The following is a 26,645-nucleotide window of genomic DNA, read 5'->3' on the forward strand; positions in this document are numbered from 1 at the left end:
CGACGCCTTCCCAACACCGACCGGTGCCCTCATGATCTTCGGAGGATCAGCGGCCTACGACTCCAGGCGCCGCCAGAAGGTCGCACGTCGAGAGGTCTATACCGCTGGACCGGCTATGCCAGCTTATCTCCGGTGGTCGGAATCCGCCATAACCTTCGACCGGTCCGACCATCCAGATGCCATCCCACACCCGGGGAGGTATCCGCTTGTCGTCGACCCGATCGTCGGTCCAAAGCGGCTCACCAAGGTACTGATGGATGGGGGCAGCGGCCTCAACATCATATACGCCAAGACGCTCGACGAGATGGGCGTCGACCGAACGCACCTCCGTCCCGTCCGAGCACCTTTCTATGGCGTCGTGCCTGGAAGGCAAGCTGTGCCACTAGGGCAGATTGACCTGCCCGTCACTTTTGGGGATCGATCTAATTACCGGACTGAGACCCTCACCTTCGATGTGGTGGGATTCCCGGGGACTTTCCACGCCATTCTGGGGCGACCATGTTACGCGAAGTTCATGGCCGTACCCAATTACACATACCTAAAGCTGAAGATGCCAGGTCCCCGTGGGATCATCACCATCGGCACCTCCTTCCAGTGCGCTTACAAGTGCGAGGTCGAATGCTGCGGACACGCATCCGCGGTCATCGCGTCCGAAGAGCTCGCCACCCTCAGGGAGGAGGTCATTGAAGGGACACCCGACGCAAAGAAGTCGTCTGGATCGTTTGAATCAGCAGAGGGTTCTAGGGACGTCCTCTTGGATCCCAGTAGTTCCGAGGGCAAAAAAGTCCGAATCGGGACCGCGCTCTCCTCCGCATAGGAAAGCGCGCTCGTCGACTTCCTCCGCGCCAACAAGGACATCTTTGCGTGGAAACCCTCGGATATGCCGGGCATCCCGAGGGAGGTCACCGAGCATACCCTCCAGATCCTCCCGGGCTCCAAGCCGGTGAAACAACGCCTGCGCCGCTTCGACGAGGAGAAACGCAGGGCCATCGGCGAGGAGATAGCCAAACTACTGACCGCAGGATTCATTAAGGAAGTATACCACCCAGAGTGGTTAGCAAATCCTGTTCTTGTCCAAAAGAAGAGTGGGAAATGGAGAATGTGTGTCAAAGGATCCATTTCCTTTGCCCCGAATAGACCAAATAGTCGATTCCACCTCGGGGTGCGAAACCCTCTATTTCCTTGACGCATACTCAGGCTACCATCAGATCGCGATGAAAGAGTCCGACCAGCTCACGACATCTTTTATCACGCCCTTCGGATCATTTTGCTACGTTTCAATGCCGTTTGGTTTAAAGAACGCTGGGGCAACGTACCAGTGCTGTATGCTTAATTGCTTCGGGGACCTCATCGGGCGAACCGTTGAGGCCTATGTCGACGACATCGTAGTCAAATCCAAGCAGGCTAACCACCTTGTCGCCGACCTTGAACGCACCTTTGCGAAACTCCGGGCGAACGGCATCAAGCTCAATCCCGAAAAATGTGTTTTCGGGGTCCCGAGGGGCATGCTGCTCGGCTTCATCGTCTCCGAGCGTGGCATCGAAGCCAACCCAGAGAAGATATCGGCCATCACGAGGATGGGCCCGATCCAAAACATAAAGGGGGTTCAACGGATCACAGGGTGCCTTGCCGCCCTCAGCCGATTCATTTCACGCCTCGGCGAACGAGGACTCCCCCTTTATCGACTTCTGAAGAAAGCTGACCACTTCGAGTGGACAGCCGAGGCTCAGGAGGCACTTGACATGGTTAAACAATTTTTAACTAAGCCGCCGGTCCTAGTTCCTCCACGCGATGGAGAATCTCTCCTACTATATATATTAGCCACCACCCAGGTGGTTAGCTCCACCTTAATAGTAGAGCGAGAGGAGGAAGGGCACACCTTCAAGGTGCAGCGCCCTGTATATTTCATCAGCGAAGTGCTATCCGACTCCAAAACCCGCTACTCCCAGATCCAGAAACTCCTCTACACCGTCCTCATCACCAAAAGGAAGCTACGCCACTACTTCGAGTCACACCCCGTGACAGTAGTGACGTCATTCCCCCTCGGCGAGGTCATTCGTAGCCATGACGCTACGGGAAGAACCGCAAAGTGGGCGCTCGAGCTGATGGATCAGGGCATTTCTTATGTCCCCCGAACGGCGATCAAATCTCAGGCACTGGCTAACTTCATCGCGGAGTGGACCGAGGTCCAGATACCACCAGCAGCCGTCGATCAAGAGTACTGGATAATGTACTTCGACGGATCGCTGATGAAGAAGGGCGCCGGAGCAGGACTAGTCTTAGTATCCCCCCTCGGGGTCCACATGAGGTACATGGTTCGGCTTCATTTTCCCTCGTCAAACAACACTGCAGAATACGAGGCGCTCATCAACGGCCTACGAATCACCATCGAGCTGGGCATCCGACGCCTTGACGTTAGGGGCGACTCTTAGCTGGTCGTCAACCAGGTCATGAAAGAGTCGGGCTGCCACGATACCAAGATGGAGGCATACTGTCAAGAGGTCCGACGTCTGGAGGACAAATTCGATGGCCTCGAACTCAATCATATCCCCAGGCGCCTCAACGAAGCGGTCGACACACTCGCAAAAGCGGCATCCAGCCGAGAGCCGGTTCCAATAGGCGTCTTTGCCAGTGATCAACACAAACCCTCGGTACGCTACGCGGGGTCGGAACAGGCCGACGATGGCCCTTCTAGTCCGACCCCTAAGGCCGATCCGCCAACTGTTCCTCCTGACCCCGAGGTCATGGAGATTGAAGAAGACCCAGCAATGGAGTCCGATCCTCCCAATGACTGGAGAACGCTTTACATCGACTATCTCCTCCACGATGTACTACCAACCAACGAGACAGAAGCCCGACGGCTCGCGTGACGCGCCAAATCCTTCGTTCTTGTAGAAGGCGAACTCTACAAACGAAGTCACATCGGAATTCTTCAGCTTTGCATCCCTGGCGAACAGGGAAAACTCCTACTGAGCGACATCCACGGTGGGGCATGCGGACACCATGCCGCACCAAGAACCTTGGTTGGGAAGGCATTCCGACAGGGTTTCTATTGGCCCACCGCAGTAGCCGATGCCGAGCAAATTGTACGCACCTGCGAAGGGTGCCAATACTACGCTCGGCAAACACACCTCCCGGCCCAGGCTCTCCAGATGATCCCCATCACGTGGCCCTTCGCGGTCTGGGGGCTTGACCTGGTCGGGCCTCTTAAAAAAGTGCCCGGAGGCTTTACCCACTTGCTTGTCACCATAGACAAGTTCACAAAATGGATTGAAGCTCGGCCAGTATCCACAATCAAATCCGAGCAAGCTGTGCTGTTCTTTCTCGACATCATCCATCGCTTTGGAGTACCGAACTCCATCATCACAGACAACGGCACGTAGTTCACCGGTAGGAAATTTGTTCGTTTCTGTGACGAACAACACATCCGAATCGATTGGGCAGCCATCGCGCACCCCCGGACAAACGGACAGGTCGAGCGCGCAAACGGCATGCTCCAAGGCCTCAAACCCAGAATTTTCAATCGGTTGAACAAATTCGGCGCGCGTTGGCTCGCTGAGCTCCCGGCTGTGCTCTGGAGCCTAAGGATGACTCCTAGCCGGGCCACCGGCTACACACCCTTTTTCATGATCTACGGCTCTGAGGCCGTTCTCCCGACGGACCTCGACTATGGAGCGCCAAGAATCAGAGCATATGATGCTAAGGGAGCCGGGGCATCTCACCAAGACGCCATGGACCAGCTGGACGAGGCCCGCAACATCGCCCTCCTCCATTCAGCCAAGTACCAGCAAGCGTTGCGGCGGTACCACAGCCGATGGGTGCGGGGTCGAGCCTTCAACGTCGGAGACCTCGTCCTCCGTCTTGTACAGAGCAACAAGGATCGTCACAAACTCTCCCCGCCCTGGGAAGGGCCCTACATCGTCGCGGAAATACTTCGCCCAGGCGCCTACCGGTTGAAAACCATCAAAGGCGAGGTCTTCACCAACGCCTGGAACATTGAGCAGCTACGTCGTTTCTATCCTTAAAATAAGCTTACACTTTTCCCTATCAGTTTTTGTCTTAACAGAACTCCGATCCTTAGTAACTACCGACCCCTGCAAATCGCGAGGGGTCAGACCTCACTCGGGGGCTGGCATGTGATCGTAACATATGTCATGTGTAGTACAAGTATCGCGCTTGCAAAAAATCCCTGTGTTACACTTACAAACATTCTATAGATTTTCCATTCGCCTCGTAAATGAGTCTCGAGGGCTAAGATCTTGGGAGCTAATTCTGAATACAACTGGTAGGACTGCGAGACACCCACGCCCCAGCGGCTGCAACCTCTTTGCTCACCAGTTCAATCAGAATTAGTTTGCCCACGTTCCTAGCCTCCTATGACTTAGACCATGAGAAGAGTTGGAAAGCGCTAAAATGACTTGCCACAAGCAAAGGATGTAATTTTGTTCATTTTTTGCACGAATTCACCACTTACAAAGCGATGTCATTACAAAAAAGGAACAATATACCCTGAAGATTGTTTACTCGGGGGCTTCCCCACAACGTTATTTCATTACAGTCTCGGCTCAGCTCTACCACAAGTGCTACTATGATCGCCGTACCACGCTCTCCATCGGCGACGTCGAGGGCATGTACACGGGCCAGTTCGTCCACTGCGGCCGCCGTGCCACGCTCTCCATCGGCGACGTCGAGGGCATGTACACAGGCCAGTTCGTCCACTGCGGCCGCCGTGCCACGCTCTCCATCGGCGACGTCGAGGGCATGTACACAGGCCAGCTCATCTACTGCGGGCGCCGTACCACGCTCTCCATCGGTGACATCTTCGCTGGACCCTCGAAGGCGCCACCATCTATGACGCCTCCGCCGGAGCGTCCGGGGACTACGCCATCGTCGTCAGCCGCAACCCCGGCAGCAACGCCACCGTCATGGCGTCTGGGGACTACGCCATCATCCCCAGCCATAACCCTGACAACGACGTAGGGGTAGGAAACGCCTCCAGCCAAGGGAGGAGCGCAGCGAACGACGACGCAGTCGACGACGTATGACGCCCACCGGCGCCTCCTCTCCTTCGGCAGCAGCGACTCCTCAGCAAGGGCCGCGCACACCATCTCATCTACGTTGGATAACCACCGGCTCGACATCACGCACCAGAATCACGAGCAAGTTTGTAAGTTCTCTATCTCTCTCTGGCATTACTCTTCCTCACTTAGGAACCACCGCGACGCACGGACGCGTTGGACGGAAAGGAAGAAGAAGGAGAGATAGTGGCTCGGAGGCAGAAGGGGAGGTGGGATGAGAACTCCTCTCCCCCTCCCTATTTAAGGAGGAGGCGCAGTAACTAAGGAAAGGCGAAAGGTCAGACGAAAAACCCTCTCCCTTCCCCTTTTTTAATACGCAATCAATGCTGATTGATATCTGAGGGGACGCGCCGGAAGTGACGGGACGAACCCCGGTCTACGAAGCGTCCCTCTTTGGTCAAACTGAACACTGCCTGGGTATGGCCCGCCACTGACCCGCTCTGGACGCGGCGATTAAGGCACCCACATAGGCAGACAACTTTTTTGCCTTCCCATGCAGGACCACGGACGACCCGATGACGGGACCCTTCAGATCTCCTGGGTCGACCGTTCAGCTCAGAAGACACGAACAAAGAAAGATAAGCCTCTCAGCTTTCTCACTTTATACGTTAAAATTCGTTCGCAAGATTCCGACCCCGTCAAATAGCAGGGACGCGAGCATGACTCGGGGGCTATCGAGGATGACTACCAGTCTAGACATCCTCTTCACCCGACCCCTCCGTACGCCCGAAACTAAGGGCGCGACATACAGGCACAAAGCTTTGAGTAAAACTGGATGAACTAGCAAACCCTACGCCCTGGTAGCTACGGTGTTTCTGTTTACCAGAAAAATCCTACTCAACGCCCCTCGCGTCTCTAGTTTCGACGTCGGCCCCCTCAATGAAGGGATCGGAGGGGTCCGCCTACAGAGTCTCCCCCAAAGGAGAAGCTGTCAGGCTGCCCAAGTTAATCGAACGGCTCGGATCGTCACCGAGACACGAAAACAAAGAATAGCAATTCTTACGCAGGTTTTTTCAACCTCGTCACAAACGTCGGGGCCCGAACCCATCTGCTAGGAGCTTTTCCGCCACTCACATCACCAAGGTAACGTTACCGACCCCGCCTTTATTTTCAATTAAATATTGCATTCAAAACATTCTCATTCGATATAGGCAACCATAGGCTGAGGTTCGAAGGCCGGCCCGCGAGGGCTCGAGGCCGCCTCACGCCAAACAGGGCCAGGGAGAGATAACCAAGACGAGCCCCAGCGGCCCTGCCCGATCCCGCTCAGAAGCGAACCGGGACGTCTCGACCTTCTCTCGTTCGATTCTAACCTCGAGCCAAACCCACAGAATCTCCATCGAGGAGAGGCCATCGGGCCCCCTGAGCTTATCGAACGACTCAGGCATCTGCCGAGAGGCGGGTTAAGAAGTTGTGGAGTGCCACCAGAGGGCTCTGCCGATCCCATCAGCAAATGATGGACCCGGATTCCACACGAACGTACCCGTTAGCGAGCTCGTTGAGCACGGTACTCAAGCCATCGAGGCAAGTGTCGTTCACTCAGCCCCTCCGATTGCGAAAACCGAGGACGGGGTAACACGCAAATAACGGCCGACCCCCATCAGACCCTGACAAGGCTCGAGGGCTCGGGCCAAACAATGCACGAGCAAAGGCCCCACCTTGCCGAGCCCATAGAGTCCCCAGTTGGGATTTCTGTTGGAAGGCAGGGCAGGGATTATTGCGAGGACATCCATTGTCACCAAAACCACGATTCCGGTCTCCAGTAACACCCGACCCCAGCCAGGTGCGGGGGTCGGACCTTACTCGGGGGCTGTTAAGGTACGGCTACCTCCTCAATCTCCTCACATTATAATCAGCGGCATAATTCAGGGGAACATATTGGTAAGACCGTAAAAAATCAAATGGCAAAAAATCAAACAAAACGAAATTAAGACGCAAAAGCACGAAAGGCATCCAGACTCGAAAAATACCGACACTTGTCCACATATTACATATAAGCTATTCTCAAAATTGTTCGACTAATTACTCCCGCGAAGGGAGAACCATTTCTTTCAGACTGTCTGCCAGGTTCTTCGCAAGAGGAGCGACCATCTTCTCCATTTCCTCTAGCTCTTCATCCTCGTAGGTGGATGGAAAGCCTTCGCTCATCACCCTCAGGTTTATTTCCTTCTCATAATGGGCGTGGGCGACGGTGAAGGCCTGGGTAATCCCGGCGTGAAAGGCACTCTCCTCAAGTTGGCCCACCCGAGCCGTGATACCTCCGACACGAGCCGCGAGCGGGCTGGTCTCCACAGGCTCCGTCACATTCAGGGCGTTAAGGACCACCCCGACCGCAGCTTGTAGAAGATCATGCTCATCGCTCTCCGCCTGAAGGGCCCTGCGCGTATAGGCAGCCTCTTTCTCCAGCTTGGCGGCGACGTTCTCGGCACTCAACTTTCCTTTCACCGCGTCATCAAGCTCCGCCCGGAGAGAGCGGACCACCCCGACGTCCTCGTCCACCTTCTGCTGGAGGGCTGTGGCCCTACTCTCGGCCTTCTGCCGGAGGTCCCGCTCCATCTCCAGCTCCTTCAGGATTTCACTGGCCTTCTCATTAGCCGCGGCATTCCTCTACAGCAGCTCGTCTCGTTCTTTTTGGAGTTTGGCAATCTCCTCTCCATCCAGCTTGGACCTCGCCGACAGGTCCTCGAACATCCCGTGCGCCTCCTCCGCATCCTGACGCGCCTGGGCCTCCCGCTCTTGGACGATAGCAAGCTGGGCGGCCATGTTTGCTCGCAGCCGGGCCTCCTCGGAGAGGCGATCCCACTCTACCTTCTGCTCACAGAGGAATTGGGATTTTTTCCGGCTACGAGCAACAAGAATCTGAAAAAGAAGAAGACTGATATCAGAAATGCGAGAATCCACAAACACACGAAGAAAGAAAAAAGAAAGTCCAGAGAATACCTGAGAGGTAGGGATAACGATCTCACGGAGGGCTCCTCTGGCCTGATCCAGGGCGTTCAGCATGGTCGAGATCCCGATGTCAAGACCTTCTCGCTCCATACTCTCGGAATGATCATCGAGCGAGAAAAGAGTCGACGTCGGGTCCTGAGCAGCCATCCACTGGAGCGGCGGCTCCCCCCGCGCAGGGGAGCGGCTTCCTCCCGATAAGGGGGCCGGTGGCGGCTCCCTCCTGACCCTGTGTGGCACCACCGCCGCACTCAAGGACCCTCCGGATGGACCCTCCTCCGTCTGGACCGCTTCGGGCGCCACGGGCGGATCCACATGGGCACCTGGTGGCGCGGATTGCACCACGCCCTCGGGTGCCACCACGACCGCGCCCGGCTGATCCTGGCTCGGCGCAGTCACGATCACCTTCACCGGCGGTATGCGGTCCTCGGCCGGCTCTTCCACGCCCGCCGCGGAAGAAGCCGCTCGCTTAGTGGCCTCCGCGGGCGTGGGAGCCACCATGGACGCCGTCGGTTCGGCCAACGCGGCCCCAACGTCGGCACCACCCCTGCCCGAAACAGGGGTGACTCCAGGCGACACCGTCTGTCCTGCTTGAAGGGCGAGACTCTTCTTGGGCGCCAGCCCCAGGGGGTGACCCGTCCGCAAGAACCTACACGGAGGTAATAACCGTTAAGTCAAAATAAAAATGGAAAAAAGATGAAAACAGAGGAGTCAAGAGCTTACGTTGACGTCCTCGGCCGACGGAAGCATTTTGGGGATGGATCCCCAGACCCCTGCCCTGACTCGTCCGGACAGGACCGTTTCATACCTGCCCCCTGCCCCGAGGCAGGGGGGTTCATCTCGTCGGGCGCAGCACCGGAGTCGCTCCCCTCCATCATCTCGCCGGGCGCGGCACCGGAGCCATCCCCCTCCCTCGTCTCATGGGGCGCAGCACCAGAGCTGCTCCCCTCCATCACCTCACAAGGCGCGGCACCAAAGCTGGGCGCGGCTCCAATACCACCCCCCTCCACGATTGCCTCAGGGTCGGCGACAGCAAGCCCGGTGTCCCCCATCCACCGATCCTCGGCCGGCGCGCCGTGCAAAGCGGCGGACTCGCCGGCCTCCACTGACCTCATTGATTCACTTCCCTCTGCGTGAAAAGCGAAGGGCCCCTGCACGGGTGGGTGGCCACTTGTCAGCGTTTCCTCGTCCGCCAGGACACCCCAATCCACGTCGACGGCTACCTCGTCGTCGTCGTCATCATCATCATCATCGTCGTCATCCTCGCTGCTCACGTCCTCTCCCCAGTCCCATGCCTCCTGCTTCAGCCGTTTCGCCTTCTTCATCTCCTCCTTTGCCTTCTTGTCCCGCTCGGCCGCGAGTCGATTCGCCGCCGCCACAGCCCTGTCCTTCGGCAGTGGAGCCGGACTATCCTTGAAGACTAGCCCCCTCGGCTAGCCCCAACATCACAAAAGCAAGTATTAAAAAGGGAGATTCAGGAGAAAGAAAAGAGTGCAGGGGAAGAGGGCTTACGAATTCGAAGAACCCAGGCTCCGGCCACATTGGAGGATGCCCGGGCACCGGATACACGATGTCAAGGACCATGCCGGCAGAATCTTTCATCGGCTCCGTCGCTTCCTTGACACGCTGCGCCACTTCCGAATAAGGGAGCGCCTCGTCAACGAGCACCGTTCCCTCGAACGACATCCCTGGCATCATCCGATGCAGGGGAAGCACGCGCGCCATCAGTGGCGCCACCCTCCTCGCGTGGTAAGCACCGATAATCTCCGACCCCTTTGCACCCCGACCCTTCAGGGCATGGAGGGCGGAGAGAAGGTCGGAGATGTGCTTCTTGTCTTTAGTCTGGACACCCCAGCCCCATGACGCCGGAGCATCCACAATAAGACGTCCGGTGTACTTCGGTAGGGGGGCACTCGCATCATCCCTAACATAAAACCATTGCGAATGCCATCCCTTGTTGGAAGTGGCCAGACGCATGTACGGGTAACCCTTCGATCGGGTATGGCGCAGGTGAATGCTGGCACACCCCATCGGTGCGTCTACTTCTTTCCCCCCAATCTTCCTCCTCGACAGACTAACGCTAAAGAAATGCCGCCACAGATCAAAATGGGGATCGATCCCCAGGAAACCCTCGCACAGGGCAACAAACGCTGCCATATGCTGTATCCCATTGGGAGTTAGATGCTGCAGCTCTACCTCATAGTAATCTAATAACCCCCGAAGGAATCTATGCGCGGGTACCCCGAATCCCCGCTCATGGAAGAGGGCAAAGGAGACGACATACCCTTCAGGCGGCACCGGCTCACCCTCGTCACCAGGAAGCAACCACTCCTGGACGGCGGATTGTGGGCGGAGAAGGCCACGGCAGACGAGGCCCTCCAAATGTCGGGAAGTGATGCTTGTTCTGCCCCACAACTCCATTGAAGCAGTAGGGGAGAAGGGCAGGCGCGAGCTTAACGGCGGCTGGAACACGAACGCAGGCCGGTCGAACGGTGGCGATGCGGGCGTGAGAGGCAGGGAAGATTGGCGGCGGATGTCTCAGAACGCCAAGGAAGGGGAGCGAAATACGGAACCCTGGGGGCGAACCCTGCGGTTTTATAGGTGGCGACAGACACGAGAAGGGCAACCGTCCGCCTCGATCTCCGGGCCTGCCACGCGCGCCCCCGCGTCACGTCGCGGGACACGCGCCCGCAGTCCCTATCTTCTTATCCCAAAAATCTCGACGGATGGTTCGCCTTCCCCAAGCGAATCCGGACCCTCTGCCCACCGAGGAAGCGCAAGCCACAAAGGCCTGTTTCTCTTCTCTTTAGCCCACCTAGGGTCCAGCAACTCACCGGCCAGCCCAACTAAGAAGGAATTCACGAACGATCCGCCATCAGGGGCAGAAGCACCAGTTATGACAGCCCCGAGTCAGTCCCCAGCGAACGGGACGCCACGACCCACTCGAAAAAACACCCAGTTGATGAAAAACTAAGTCCTTCAGCCTTACTCGCGCGCACCCTCCGGCAAATTAGCTTCAACGAAATCAATCAACACCCTCCAGGCGGTTCTACCCAAATCACCTAGAGTCTCGGGGGCTACTGTCGGGGACCTAATACCAGGCTACCCCAGGGGGTGGAACCGATAACCACCAAATGTAGAAAACTTCTGGACGCATAAGGGCGCCATGTCATCCCTTGTTCGAGTGACAGGAGTTTGGTTCCACCTCGCCCGACACCTTTGGGACGGGCTCGGTCTCGCCCGAGGGCCGAGGGATAAACTCCGTCACGCCCGACGCCTTGAGGACGGGCTCGGTCTTGCCCGAGGGCTGAGGGATGAGTTCCGTCTCGCCCGATCCCAGAGGGGTGGGGTCAGCCTCACCCGACGCCTTTATGGGATAACCCTGCCTCGCCCCAAAGGCTCAAGGCTAATCTCCGTCTCGCCCGACACCTATAGGGCGGGCTCGGTCTCGCCCGAAGGCTAAGGGATAGATTCCGCCTCGCCCGATCCCGGAGGGATAAGGTTAGTCTCGCCCAGGAGATAGGGATTGGCCTCCGCCTCACCCGACGGCCCAGAACGAGCCTCGCCCTGATCGATATCTATCCTTGGTAACGATGGGTACAGGACGAGACAAGACGTTCGGGTCAACCATGACTCCAACAACCATACCCTGCGCCCTGACAGGAAGAGAACTGTCAGGGAACGACAGGACTGATGCTTAGACCCTTCCGGGTGCCGCAGAGCCCAAAAGGTATTACAGGTGCGTGCACCTCACTCTGTAGAGTTGTAGGCGCCGCCTTCAGCTCTGGGACACGGAACCCAACGAAGATATACGACAACCGCTACGCTCCAAGAACGGATTTGCTATCTCCACGAACGACGGATACTCCGTCACCACGCTATGGACCCAAGGGAGCGGGGGGCCCTCTTCCCGACCCCTCAGGTCCTCCAAGTCAGAGAGCCTTGGCCACGGCGCTACACCGGACCCCGACCCCGAATTCTCATCATGGGAACCAGAAGGCGTGAGGAGCAAGGCTGGGGGGAGGCCCCTAAGTCAAAACCACTGTACCACAACCCATACCCTGGGGGCAGCATGCTGTGACTAATCTGACATCCTATAGAGATATCGACAACATCGTAAGCACTTATCTTCCTGCGCACTCATCAGAATGGGGGACCTGACCAGGTAAACAGGAGCCACAAGACTAGGTAGTGTACGAAACACTGAAGCTCTCACCCTTGTAAAGCCAGCCCCTTCATCTATAAAAGGGGAGGCATGTCCTCCATCAAACGGACGGGGAAAAATAGGACCGAACAATAGAACGCACTCACACACATTCAAGCAGCTATGAAGCTCTTGACCACCTTTCAATCCTTCGATCAGAGACTTGGGACCAGTCCCTCTCTCGACAGTTTGTATCCCTTACTATAGATCGTTTACGGTGCTAATAACACAAGCAGCAACAAACTGGACGTAGGGACGTTCCGCCCGAACCAGTATAATTCCTGTGTCCTTTAGCGCACCATCCGAACCTAACGCGCATTACTATAAATTTACTTGCCGGTGCTTGTACGAAACACCAACACAATGCACTTGGATTCTCTCCCAATCTCACAAAGATGATGAATCAATGATGAAGATGAGTGGGAGGACTTTGGCTAAGCTCACAAGGTTGCTATATCAATGAAAATGTGCAAGAGTACTCCCTTGAGCCGGCCATGGGGCTATAAATAGAGCCCCCATCAAATAGAGCCGTTATACCCCTTCACTGGGCAAAACACGTTCTGATAGGACGCTCCAGTCATACTGACCGGACGCTGGCCCTCAGCGTCCGGTCACCCGATGGACGCCATGCGTCACCAGCTTCAAACACTGTTCATCAGATTTCAACGGCTACGAAGCTGACCAGATGCTCCGGTAAAACTGACCGGACGCTGAAGCCCCAGCGTCCGGTCATTTCCAGTAAGCTCCCCGAGGCATATTTTTTCGACTGGTCACGTCTGGTCCACCTTGACCGGACATAGACCAGCGTCCGGTGCTCAACCCTAGCCACTGTGTTGTCTGACAGCTCGACCGGACACAGCCTTTCAGCGTCCGGTCGCTGAGTGACCCAGCGTCTGGTCAGTAGACCGACGCCAGCATCATTTCGACCAACTCCATTTCAACTCTAACTTCTTCACCCTTGCTCAAATGTGCCAACCACCAAGAATTTTGCATCCGGCGCAATAGAAAATAGGCATTCCATTTTCCCAAAAGCGCCGAACACCACCTCCTTTGTAGATGTGCCAACACCACCAAGTGTATCACCTTGTGCACAAGTGTTAGCATATTTTCACAAACATTTTCAAGGGTGTTAGCACTCCACTAGATTCTAAATGCATATGCAATAAGTTAGAGCATCTAGTGGCACTTTGATAACCGCATTCCGATACGAGTTTCACTCCTCTTAATAGTATGACTATCTATCCTAAATGTGATCACACTCGCTAAGTGTCTTGGTCACTAAAACAAAATGGCTCCTACATTTTATACCTTTGCCTTGAGCCTTTTGTTTTTCTCTTTCTTCTTTTCCAAGTTTAAACATTTGACCATCACCATGCCATCTCCATTGTCATGATCTTCGCCATTGCTTCATCACTTGGGGTAGTGCTACCTATCTCATAATCATCTTGATAAACTAGGTTAGCACTTAGGATTTCATCAATTAATCAAAACCAAACTAGAGCTTTCACTTGGTTCATATAAGCTTGACTAACACCTTTGTTCTTATTGACAAAAGCTTATATGATCCAAGCTTGTTAAAAACCTCAACTCTTTCATATACTCGAGGTGGTATTGTCATCAATCACCAAAAAAGGGGAGATTGAAAGCATCTAGGCCTCTAGTAGGGTTTCGGTGATTAATGACAATACAAGATTACTATAACTAACATGTGTTTTGCAGAGGTAATTAAGTTAGGTCATGGTAATGGAGACCGATTGGGCAATCAAGGTGGTCATGCCCCTACGATGGAAATCATTTTGGTTTTCAAAGGATGGACGACAAGGTTAAGGATGACTAGTTCTAAGTGTCGATTGGAGTTGGAGAGACACTTAGAGTAGTTTAGGACTTTGTTTTTCCTTTGGCCATACTATTAAGGGGGGTATGGATGGGTAGCTTGAGCTAGGTGAGTCTAGTGAGTTAGGTGTGGTACACACTTGTTAAAACTAGCGCTAGGTAGCTCCTACATATGCCTAAGATCCAATGGAGCAAACTTCATTCATGTATGATCGAGAGTTGGAAGTGAATGGAGGGTCAAATACTGACCGGACGCTGGCTTCGGTGTGACCGGACGCTGACGCAGAGTCCAGTTAGTTCATTTGACTAAGGTAAAATCATTTGGTGTGACCAGACACTGGAAGGTCAAGTGACCGGACGCTAAAAGCCAACGTCTGGTCGACTGCAGTAAGGTTCTAGAGAGGGAAAATTGTGTCCAGACGCGTTCGGTCAGTGCTAACCGGACGCTAGCAGTGTCTGGTCACACTGTAAACACTAGAGTTCGGGGTATACTAACCGGAGCGTCCGGTCAACATGACTGGAGCATCCGGTCACCCCGCAGAGGCACATAACGGTTTGTTTTTCAGCCGGTGTTATAAATACCACCTCCACTCGTGTGTGGGGGTACTTTTGCTCATTCCAACAGCTGAGAAACACCTTAGAGAGTGCCAAGAAGAGCAAGGTCCTAGTGAGGTGATTGAGATTTGAGAATCCCAAAGAGAGCCCTCATTAGTGAAGATCAAGAGTAGCAAAGTGTGCATCCACCTTCTCATTAGGCTTGCCATGGTCAAGTGAGAGTTCGTGCTTGTTACTCTTGGTGATCGCCATCACCTTGATGGCTTGGTGGTGATTGGGAGTTCAGTGATCACCCGGCGGAGCTTGTGGGTGACCCAACTCACGTTGTGAGCGATTGTGGGTGATTCACCGTGACGAAGTGTCGAAGAATCAACCTATAGAGAGCACTTGATCCTTGCGCGGATCAAGGAGGAGCTACACCCTTGCGCGGGTGCTCCAACGAGGACTAGTGGGGAGTGGTGACTCTCTGATACCTCGGTAAAACATTACCGCGTTCCTTTCCTCTCTATTTACTTTGAGCACTTACTTTGAGCAATTCAATTCATGTCTTTACATTCTTAAAATTACCATGATAGAGTATGATTGAAACTTAGGTTGCAAGTTATTTGTGCGGTAGAACAATTAGGAATACTTTCTAGGCATAAGGGGTTAATTGGGCTAACCATGGAATTTAATTATTGCAAAGAAATTTAGAATTAGCCCAATTCACCCTCCCTCTTGGGCATCTTGATCCTTTTAGGTCTCATTGTAATCAATCCCTTCTCTTTGCATAAAGCCTTTTGCCACAAGTCACGCTTTATATCTCTATATTCCCTTGAGAGTCAAGTTTTGTTTTGTAGACCTATTTACAGTCTACTGTTTTGGTTTCTTTATGAATTATATCCAAATCCTAAACTTTATTTGCATTCATTGATTTCATTTCATCTTCTATGGCCTCAAGCCACTTTGATGAATGATCACTTCTCATTGCTTCTTCAAATGAGGTGGGATCATCCTTCATTTGAAATTTCTCAGTGTTGTACACTTCATAATCAGTAGGAATAGCTGCTTTTCTAACTCTTTGAGACCTTCTAGGGGCCTTCACATTTGGCACAACTTCTGTTTGAGGCTGTTGTTGCTCCCCTTATGTGTGGCAATATGTTCTATAGGATCTCGAAGAACAGGTTCCTCATCGTCATTCATTGTTGCCATAGGTGGGATAACAACAGGTACTGGCACCACAATATCTAGCACTGTCGGTGCAGCTACAGCAGGTAGTGAGAAAATAGCTCATGAATCATTGGAGTGGGCGCTTACACCCGCTTTACTTCAAGGTCAATTTCTCAAGCTACCATGCTCCCCCTTATCAATTCATCCTCTAGGAAGACAGCGTGTCTCGTTTCCACAAACTTTGTATGTCTCTCTAGACAGTAGAAAACGAAAACCTTTTGACTTTTCTAGGTAGCCAAACAAATGGCAACTTACTGTTTTGAGATCTAACTTTCTAATGTTTGGGTTAAATACTTTAGCCTCAGTAGGGCTCCCCCACACACACGCAAAGGGTACTCTTTCTGTCCACAACTCATATGGTGTTTTGGGCATCGACTTTCTTGATACTCTATTGAGAATATGAATGGCGGTTTTAACGCCTCCATTCACAGGCTCAACTGTAAGGTGGAGTAACTTATCATACTATACACCATATCCATTCATTGTACGATTGCGTCTTTCAGCTACTCCATTCTGTTGAGGTTTGCCTGGTATAGAATACTGGGCTACTTTGCCATCCTATAAGAACCCTGCATAAGGTCTAGGAACTTGGCCATATGGGGTATGCCGACCGTAGTACTCCTCCACGGTCAGACCTGACTATCTTTATGTTTAAATTACGTTGGATTTCAACTTTTGCCTTAAATATCTACATTTATCCAATGCTTATGTTCTTTCTTTGATTGGATAAATATAGACATAACAGGAGTAATCATCTGTGAATGTTATGAACAAATCATTACCATCCACACTCTTTACAGGAAACTGACCACAGATGTCTGTGTGAATAATCTATAAAATTCCTGCGCTGGGTTTGTCATCTTTCTTACTTTTCTTTATACACTTTCCTTTTATGCATTCTCTGCATTGTTTTAAATCTAAGAGCTCTAATGGAGGAAGAATATCATTCTTAACTTGTCTTTCTATTCTCCCCCTTGAAATATGGCCTAAATGACAGTGCCATAATTTCGACGACGCATCGTGAGCTCTCTTATGCCACCATTTTCAGAGTGACTCTCTATCACCAGCTGCTTTATCAGCTGGGTAGCATATGTCTTTGAAGAGCCAGTGAACTAACTCTTTATTCTATCGGGTATTCGGTGACCATGTCATACTCTGGAATTGAGCCCACAATTACAGGCTCAATCGTGTTCTTTATCACAACCAAATATTTCATGTTAGCAGTGACCCACTTCCTATGCTCAAAGTCATAGAACATCTTTTGGGATTCAAAATCCCTTTCTTTAGTTGCCCAAGTGGCATCATGCTCATTTGTCTCCCTCACCGGTACCACAGAATCAGTGAGACACGATGAGGTGACTACCCAGTCCATCTTAACCAAGATGAAAACTAGGTCAAACCTTTTCTTAATATATAAATAACACCATTTACATGCCTTGATTCCAACGTTGATCAAAATCAAAACATACAACTATTCTTATACACTAATTCTACATCACCGTTGGGCAGAAATAGAATTAATGCATAAATCTTTAACTTTCACAACTTTCTTACACACTAATTCTATATCACCATTGGGCAGAAATAAAATTAATGCATAAATCATTAAAATTTACAACTGTTCTTATACACTAATTCTACATTACCGTTGGGCAGAAATAGAATTAATGCATAAATCATTAAAATTATGATATTGTTATTAACAACGTTGGTCAGAAAATAACAACATCATAATCATGTCAAAACTCTTTTTCTCCAATTAAATACCACATTGGTTCAAAATAACTGGAGAATCAATAATTTCTTTAGCAGCGGAATAACTTTCCTTTTTCTCCAATTAAATATCATGAGGGTACAAATTAACTGGAGAATAAATAATTTCTCTAGCAGTGGAAAACATATACTAAATTTCTTCAATTTTACCCACAGGGAAAAATTACTTTTTCTATTTTCTTTAAGCCATTAATCAATTTCCAAGAAATAAACATTTACTGGAAAAAGGAAAAACAAAAAACTGAAACATTTCTTACTGTGCATTCAGCCCAGCCGGGAAAACGGCCCAGCCCATCTCCTTTGACGCGCGCGCTGGGGCTCCTAGGCCGCAACCTGGGCCTGGGCCACCAAAGCTACATGGCCGCGCGCGCCCGCCTGGGCCGATCGCTGGCCCACTCGATCTGAGCCGTCCGATGGAGATCGACGGCTGCGCGTCGATTTCGCATGAACAAAAACGCGACCACGGCCTCTGACCCGAAAACCCTAGGTCATTTGCTCCTTTGCTCTCTCTCTTCGCTCTCTCTGTCATCGCTCTCCTCTTTCTTTCTCTCTCAGCCGCAGCGAGGTACCGAGCGACGCAATGAGCGAGAGTGAGCAAAGCCGGTGGAGCGAGGCGGCCATGGCGCCATCGCCAGCCCCCTCGCCGGCGTGCGTGCTCCCCAATGGGTGAGCACGCCGCCATCGAGCGGCCTGGTCACGGCGCCCCCTTGGCCGAGCCCGGTGAGCAGCTGCCCCCGGTTCGGCCCTTCTTCTCTCGCGCCGGCGAAGGGTTTTCCCGACGCACGGCGAGGTTGGTCCGTTCCCCCTTCCATTTCTCCTTTCCCATCCCCTTCTTCTTTTCGATTTGGATTGATCTTCTCTTTTTCGAACCGGAGGTGGGGATTAGGATTAGGGTTAGGGTTTCTTTTCTAATTCGATTCGACCGATTTAGTTTTTCTCTTCTTTTGATTTCTTTTCTTTTTGGAGTTCATCCGAATCGGGATCTAGGGTTAGGGTTCGAGTTCCGACCCCTGTTCTTCTTCTTTGTTTGGATTTCCTTTCTTTTCTTTGATTTCTTTTCACGGTTTTGATTCCGATTGGGATGAGGATGGGTTAGTTCATCCGAATCGGGTTCACTGTTGTTCTTCCCCATGGTTAGGGTTCAGCTTCGTGAGCCGAGGGCCCTTCCTCTTCACCCAGTTAGGGTTAGTGTTGGGGAACCACTGTATTTCTTTCCTTAGATCCGAACTGGGTCTGTTCTGTTCTTGCTGTGCGCCGGTGAGAACGGCGATGCAGCATCTTTTCCCCCGCGCGTTGCGGTGGTGACCGGTAGACAGTGACATCCGCCACCCCGGTCTCTCTTTCTCTTTGCTTTTATCCGGTTAGGGTTAGGGTTACACACTGGTAACCTGGCTCCGGTACCAATGTTAGCATTGTATAGGTGTACCTTTCTGTGACCGTAGATCGGAGTAGACCTCTTTAGGGTTCATCTATTTCGCCCTGGCTGCGCTGCAACCTCGCGGATGCCGGTGTCGAGGCAGCTCCGGCTCGGTGGCGAGGTCCAATGGTGATCCCGTGTCCTGTAGAGGCGAGGCAAAGGTCACGGTGGTGCGGTGGGGCATCCTATCGCTTGTAGCACTGCTTTAGATCAGTTTAGGTTTTCTCTGTGGGTGGGATGGCGGCGACTCTGTTGAACCTCGTAACCCGAGCTCTGATCCCCACCTTATTTTTTATATGTGCTGTGCGACAGGGGCCCACCAACCGTATTAGGGTTGGGCTCCCCCGATCAGGAAGCAAAGACAATGGCCCAATAAACCGTTGGGTCTATTGGTGGAGATCAACTAACAGGCCGCGCTACGCCGACCAGTTCTACAACGAGAAACTGGTAGTGGAGCTGCTCAAGGTCGGTGTCGGCGTGGGGTCCGTGGACTATGTGTCAAAGCCGGAGACCCGGCGCGTGATCGGCGGTGAGCTGATCACGGAGGTCATCGGGAAAGTGATGGGTGACGGCGAGGAAGCGGAGGCAATACGGGAGAAAGCCAAGGAGCTCGGGGAGAAGGCTAGGCGAGCGGTGGCCAAGGGTGGGGTCCTCTTACGATGATGTCGCGTTTAGTGGAGGAGCTGATGGCTCGTAGGAGCTCCGTCGATGTCTGATTGGGTCATCGGTGGAAGCACGTTTGGTGTGTACAATGAATGAATTGGGACAGTTTGGTAGGAAGAGCACGTTTGGTGTGTACAATGAATGAATGCACCGATTTTTACCTCTTGTATTCTACATCCTGCAGTCATATCAACAACCTTTCTCCAGCCTATGTGATGGTATTCTATAATAGAGTAAAAAGATACTTTTAAAAAGTTTAAAGATATCTCTTATACTTACATGTGAACAATGACCACCATATGTAGTATGTAGCCACGTGAAAAACCTTTAATCTGCTAAGGTTGAAATCGTTTTTGCATGGTTGTTGTCATCCCTGTCGGCATGCAAATACAATTTTTATAAAGCAAAAGGAGGGAAAGGTGACTCAAGTAGAAGTTACACTGTAGCGATAGGGTGACGCGAGTTACTACAGCATCGTGGGACACTGTAGCTATGGGAATTTAGTCCACATCGGAACCAGAGGCAGTACCGAACTAGCTTAAAAGCCTGGATCTGAGAGGCTGTTAACTCCGGATTGATCCTTTTACGCGAAACGAGGACAAAAGCGTAAGTGAGCTAATTAGCAGGCCTGTGGTCCATTCAACGCGTAGAGTGGATCTTAACTGTCATCCTAGGTTGGGGCGTTACAATCTCCAATAGTTTGAAAAAATTCTTGAGGACATGCTTGTTTTTTAAAAACTCTTGGGATGCTCTAAAATAAGGATAAATGCGAACCAAGCCGAAACATGAATGATACGTCACGCACTGCAAGTGAGCAACAACATGAGTACACGACTCATATGTACCAAACTTTGAACGAAACAAAAATAACAAATGAAATCAATCAATCTACTGTATGCCACTTGCCACGCGTCATATAATCATCGGATAGAGGTTGTTACTACTGCACCAGAAACACAAACACATGCCCTATTCGCTTCGCTAATAAACCATGACTGTTGCTGATTTATTATGAGAGAAAAATAATATTCGTTAGCTAAAAAAGTATAACTTATAAGCCAATCAAATAGGACGATTCAACGCAAAGGAAATTGGAGTTAATCCTTCACACGGAACATTATAATTTGATCTCAGCGCTGACTTTTATTCATAACTCGCAAATTGAGATCTCAGATCCGGATTCACCGCAGGTTCCTGAGAAGCAAATCCGCCCAGCCAATCCACTCAGCTGGCGTAGTTCGCACACAGATAGGATACGGTTCACGAACTACAGTTAGGATTCAAACATCTGCTCTACCTTGCTAACTAAGAGACCTAGAAACCAAACCTGCATAGTGCCAAACTACCATAAAGAGCCAAGGGGAAAAAAACCATGACAAGAAAAACAATAAACCAAAGTGTGTTCAGACTCGTGGAAACCCTGAACGCCCTTTCCTCTGTAGGAACTCTGGGATCTGCAATGCATGACCTTCCTCCTGGGAAGTGGGAGAAAACCAACCTGAGCGACCGCGGTTGCTGTCTCCTCCAGCCTGGGCAAGGAGTGTCATGACTCATAACAATACATAGAAGAAATAAGGGAAAGTAGACAAATGAAGTCGCAATAGGTACCTGTGAAGACCGGCTTTCACTTTCCTCCTGGCGTTTGAAACCAGTTGCAATTAGAGTTATGCTCACCTGAACAGATGTATAATGTTATTGACACGGAGAATAGGATCAAGTACAGTTGTGAAATTTACGGGCCTCTAAGTTTTGATACATAAAACAACTTTAACCACAAAGTAGAAACAGTGACATACTTGACCAGTGTATGACGGATCTATAACAGAGCCAAAAATCAGATTTGCACCAGGGTCAACAAGATCATAGATTACTTCAGCTGCAGCATTCACCTGTAGAAAAGGATGGCAAGTGGAATTCAGTTAGAATGTATTCTTCAAGAAGTCATCTGTAACAACTCAAGAGAGCTGCATGTTATCTAAATAAGTCTCACTAAGAAAAGAGGCAGTACAAAATGAACAAGAGAACGGGAGAAGCTACAACAGGCCCTCCCAACACACCCCACGCACACTGATAGACAAGCAGAGAAAAGAAGCGCCCCCGCAGACCAGAACACGATCACGAGTCCATGACCTGCTTATCACACAGGCAACTAATGACCTGCCGTAAGCGACCTCGGGAGAAACTCCTGAAATGCTGAAGCACTGGCCAAACACCAAAAATGATATATATGAATGTATGTTACCTCTGTCAAGGTTAGATCATTCCCTCCAGTGATATTCCATACAATTCCAGTTGCTCTTTCAATACCAATATCAAGTAGAGGAGACTGTATGGCATTGAGTGCGGCATCTCTGGCTCGTGTCTTGCCTACAAAGAGGTCAACAGGATTGGCAGGTGTGGGTTATATTAATCTTTTCAATAGCATAATATGCATGTATGTATTTGATTCTAAATAAACATGGTTCTCTGAATTCTGAAATTTAACCTGTTGCTGTTCCAATGCCCATCAATGATGAGCCAGCATCTGACATAACTGATCGAACATCAGCAAAGTCCACATTCACCAGACCTGGCACCTGCAAGCAGAAGATGAAACATAGAAGTGACCACTCTAGCCATGTAGGTAGCATACAATTGTCATCATCTAGGTGAACATTATGAGAAAGCAAGTGTTAAAAATGTTTGAATTTTCAGGCGCGTGAGTTTTCCAATTTCCAAATGGTGTGCCAATAAACCAAATTCTGCAAAAAGGATGACTCAGGAAGAAACCAAGTGCAGAACAATGTTATTCAACTTTTACTTTGTTGTTGGTTCTGCATCAATGTAAAAAGAAAATTAGACAGTAAAACCACCGTTTTCAAACCGAGTGCAGCTGCATTGAATACCACTAAACGAAACCCATACCATGGGGCAGTGCATGGTCAAGAAGGAAAAGGTCATATCGCTAGCATAACTTATATAACATCATTAATTCAGTAGGATTTGTTTATCTGGGGTCTAGGGAAGGGATAAACCGAGACTCATGTGGGAGCCTCCGGCACTGGGTCTGCCCTTTTTTTTATTGTATGCTTGTCTACGACGCATAATATTTCAACAACAGGAGTGTTTGGACAGAACATGATTTAAATTATTCACAAAAGGATAAGATTGATGATATAATAACATATAGCATTTTCTCTTACAGTGATTATATCTGATATCCCACGAACACCTTGACGAAGAATATCATCTGCCAAATTGAATGCTTCTGTCACGGGAGTATTTGGGGATACAGCAGTCAGTAACTTGTCATTTGGAATTACAATCAGTGTATCAACATTGCTTCTCAATGATGCAGTTCCTTCTTGTGCCTGAAGAGCCCGCCTTCTTCCCTCAAATGAAAATGGGGTTGTGACAATTCCAACAGTCAATATACCCATGGACTTTGCAATTCCTGCAATAATAGGTGCCCCACCAGTGCCTGTCCCACCTCCCATTCCAGCCTGCAAAATGAATTTGATGATCAAAATAGAGGTTACCAGATTCTTCTCAAGAATGGATAGATATCATTATATCGGTCATTCAATCGAAGGAAAAACATGGTTTGATTATACAAATCCCTATATATTATCTAACTACCATGATGACTAGAAACGCACACCATTCTAGATCAAACTGAAATGTGTAATGCTTGACAGCTTGAGCAATATGTACTTACCGTCACAAAAACCATATCAGCACCAGCAACTGCCTGTTCTACCAACTCCTGGCTTTCCTTGGCTGCATTCATGCCAATTTCTGGGTTCCCACCAGCACCAAGACCACGTGTCAATTCCTGGCCAATCTGTAGCCTATTTTCTGGTTCGATGGGTGACATCCGCATAGCCTGAAAATCAGTGTTCACAATCCAGAATTCCACACCCTTCATGGAGCTTTCAATCATCCTGTTCACAGCATTGGAGCCACCACCTCCAACCCCTATGACTTTAATCCTGGGCTCATTATAGCGGTAAGAGGAAGAAGTGTCCACCAATCTTTCAGCTGCAGTGTCAATACCCTGCTCTTTGCTGGATACAGTAGCTGCACCATTATCCTCTCCATAAAGCAAGGAGATCTCAGGGTGAAGGTCATATAAGGTATCCTTGGTACGCCTTGGCCCAGCTCGGCGGGAGTTTGCAGAGCACTCAAGTCGAGAAAAGCGATAGGAACCACCAGAAAACAACTTCTTTCTCTGGAAACTTGCACTTTCACCAAGAAGTGACTTCCCAACTTTTGATGGCGAAATGCCTAGTGGGCACTGGCAACTGGAAGCATTGGAGAAAACTAGCTGTGTTGCCATCCTTAGCACTGGAATTTGCTTGCACTGGCAAATGCAATTTCCAATGGCTCAATAATTAATTCCAGGAGAGTTTTTGCCTTGAAACTGGCAAAAAAGAAGAAGAAGGGAACATTAGCTGTGCTTTGTTGATGACCAGAAAATGGCATTACACGTAAGAGAACACAACAAATACAGGCTAGATTGCAGGTGTTTGGATAGCAGCCACATTAGTTCTAAAATCTGGAGAAAACAATCAGGCCACCATATGGTTTCAACTTCCAAGCCAACTGACTTGGCAATTTCATTTACCAAGTGTTTGGTTTGATTATAATTCATACTTCAGATTTTGAGATGAAATAATTTGAACGGAACGAACCAAATGAACTAATAATACATGACAACAAAATGGAATTGAACTAATAATACATGACAAATGGAATTTAGGTACAAACATTCCCCCATAAAATGGATCTGGAATCCTATTTAGAGAGGCTCGATAGGGGGATAGGGGAGCAACAGCAGCAGTCAAAGATTTAAGAATAACCCCAGTCTCACTTAGGAAAATAATCTCCACCAAAAATTGATAGACACAGAAGTAAAACCACTATTCGAGAACGGGTCAAGATAGATTTATCACTAGTAGTACATAAAGATCGCTTATTTTACTTGACCCGTTTCACTGGAAGAGTGGGGTGGGGCAGTGCAGGCGCAGGACACCGGAGAGCCGCCGCGGCGCCGCCTATGAACGGCAACGTCGGCAGATCCTCCCGGCGCTTTTATAGAGGAGACGACCAGATGGATTCTGAAGGTTGGGGGATCCGGGACGAAGGGTTTCTGCGCCGCGCCAGGGATTCGGCGAGGTTTTCGGCGAGTAGACGACGCCAACGGCCGGAGGCGCGGAGCCAAGCCAAGCCCAGGCGTGAGCGCTGGCTGAGTGGCCAAAGCCCAGTGGCGAACGGCGACACGGGGATCCAATTTTGTTTTTCCTTAAAAAAAAGAAAAAAAAAGTTAAAGGCAAAAAGGAAAAAGTTGCGACTGGGGAGGCTTGGAGCTCATGGGCCGACCGAGTGAGCCCAGTCCGACCTCCGACACGCTGACTGGCTGGGCCTCACCTAAGGCGGGCGAGTCACGTTGGCGCGACATGTTGGGCTGGTATGTCACAGCAACCTCGCGGGCCGAGGGGTTCGCACTGGGGTAAAAAAAAAAAAAAAAAAAAAAACGCAGGCACCACAACACAGCGGGCGGGCGGACGGGGGTGTTGCAGTCCGGCCGTTCGGACGGAATGTTTCCCGCTCGCCCACTCGCGCGTCGCGCACGGAAGCCATAAATTATTTTCTACGCCCCATGTGTCGCATCTGGCTGGCCCACGGCCCACCTCAACTCGCTCTCCGCTGCGCATGGCACACCTAGGTTCACAAAAAAAAAAAAATAATAATAATGTCACACCCAGGTTCACCAAAAATAATAATAATGGTACTGTTGTTTTATTAGAAGCTCCTCCTCCACATGCATGCATGCTGCTGAAAAAGAAAATCACGTTGATAATAGGCTTATATAAGCATTTGCTAAGTTTAAAAAAAGTTATACCTGCCATACCAAACATTCAAATTAAATTATGATTACACCATCGTGTTTCTTGTAATAAATCCTTCAAAATAAGATCCCACATGCATATATTTAGATAAAATTTTATAACGGATATTTATCTTGTGAAGATAGAATATATTTTTACTGAGTAGAAGTAATGTTCTAAGTTTAGAAAAACAGCATTAAATACTATAACTATTTTTTGAATGTGATGTAACCTAGACAAAAGCATCACGAAAGCATAACAAATGCATAGAACAAATCGCAAGAGAAAAGAAAAAAAATCCACATAATAGAGGTAAATTAAAAAAGATCATCACATGGATATTACTTAAACAATCTAAAATATACCATAAAATATTTCATGGGAACTCAAAGATAATGGTGGAACATGCATTTATAATATATGAACATCCTAAAATACATGGAGCATCCCATGTATAGTATGTGAATATCACAAAAAATATATAGAACATCACATGTATACTACATGAACATTACATGCATACTACATGAACATTATAAAATACATCATAAACACATCACATATATACTACGAGAACATCACTGAATATATCATAGAACATCATATGCATATTATGTGAACACCACATGTATATTACGTGAACATCACAAAAAATATATCATAGAACATCACATGTATACCACGTGAACATATAAAAAAACATGATAGAACATCACATATATAGTATATGAACACAAAAATAAATCATAGAACATCACGTTATACCACATGAACAACACAAAATATATCATATAACACCAGATGTATACGACGTGAAATATATCATAGAACATCATAGAATACGACGTGAATATCACAGAACATCACATGTATACTACATGAACACACAATACATCTTAAAACATCATAGAATATCACATGTATACTACATGAACATCAAAGAATACATTATAAAACATCACATGTACTAAGTGAATATCATATAATATATCATAGAACATCACATGTATCTCATAAAATAGTGTAAAAAATTAAAATTAAAATTATCAAATTAATTAATTAGAGTAAAATAACAAAAAAATACACATAAAAATAAA

At 49.6% G+C, this 26,645-nt stretch overlaps 1 protein-coding gene and 1 pseudogene across 2 annotated transcripts; one reads left to right on the forward strand and one right to left on the reverse strand.

Annotated features, from left to right (window-relative positions):
- The window catches only part of LOC136515819 (scopoletin glucosyltransferase-like), a 32,709-nt pseudogene extending 12,978 nt beyond the window's left edge, over window positions 1-19,731 (forward strand).
- A 1,070-nt stretch (window positions 19,732-20,801) lies between these two features.
- On the reverse strand, window positions 20,802-24,918 carry LOC136516264 (cell division protein FtsZ homolog 2-2, chloroplastic-like). 2 transcript variants are annotated; one of them, XM_066509621.1, is made up of 8 exons: window positions 24,642-24,918; window positions 23,376-24,080; window positions 22,861-23,160; window positions 22,164-22,254; window positions 21,921-22,045; window positions 21,475-21,567; window positions 21,287-21,352; window positions 20,802-21,153 (listed from the first exon to the last, which is right to left on the reverse strand). In XM_066509621.1, the coding sequence occupies exons 2-8, from the start codon at window positions 23,994-23,996 to the stop codon at window positions 21,082-21,084; spliced, it is 1,368 nt and encodes a 455-aa protein (XP_066365718.1). In that variant the 5' UTR covers window positions 23,997-24,080; window positions 24,642-24,918; the 3' UTR covers window positions 20,802-21,081. The 2 variants fall into 2 exon arrangements, with proteins under 2 accessions (XP_066365718.1, XP_066365716.1); XM_066509619.1 differs by having other exon boundaries at window positions 20,802-21,207.
- Window positions 24,919-26,645: the final 1,727 nt, after the last annotated feature.

The sequence above is a fragment of the Miscanthus floridulus genome, chromosome 17, assembly GCF_019320115.1.
Source record: "Miscanthus floridulus cultivar M001 chromosome 17, ASM1932011v1, whole genome shotgun sequence".
NCBI classification, from domain to species: domain Eukaryota; kingdom Viridiplantae; phylum Streptophyta; class Magnoliopsida; order Poales; family Poaceae; genus Miscanthus; species Miscanthus floridulus.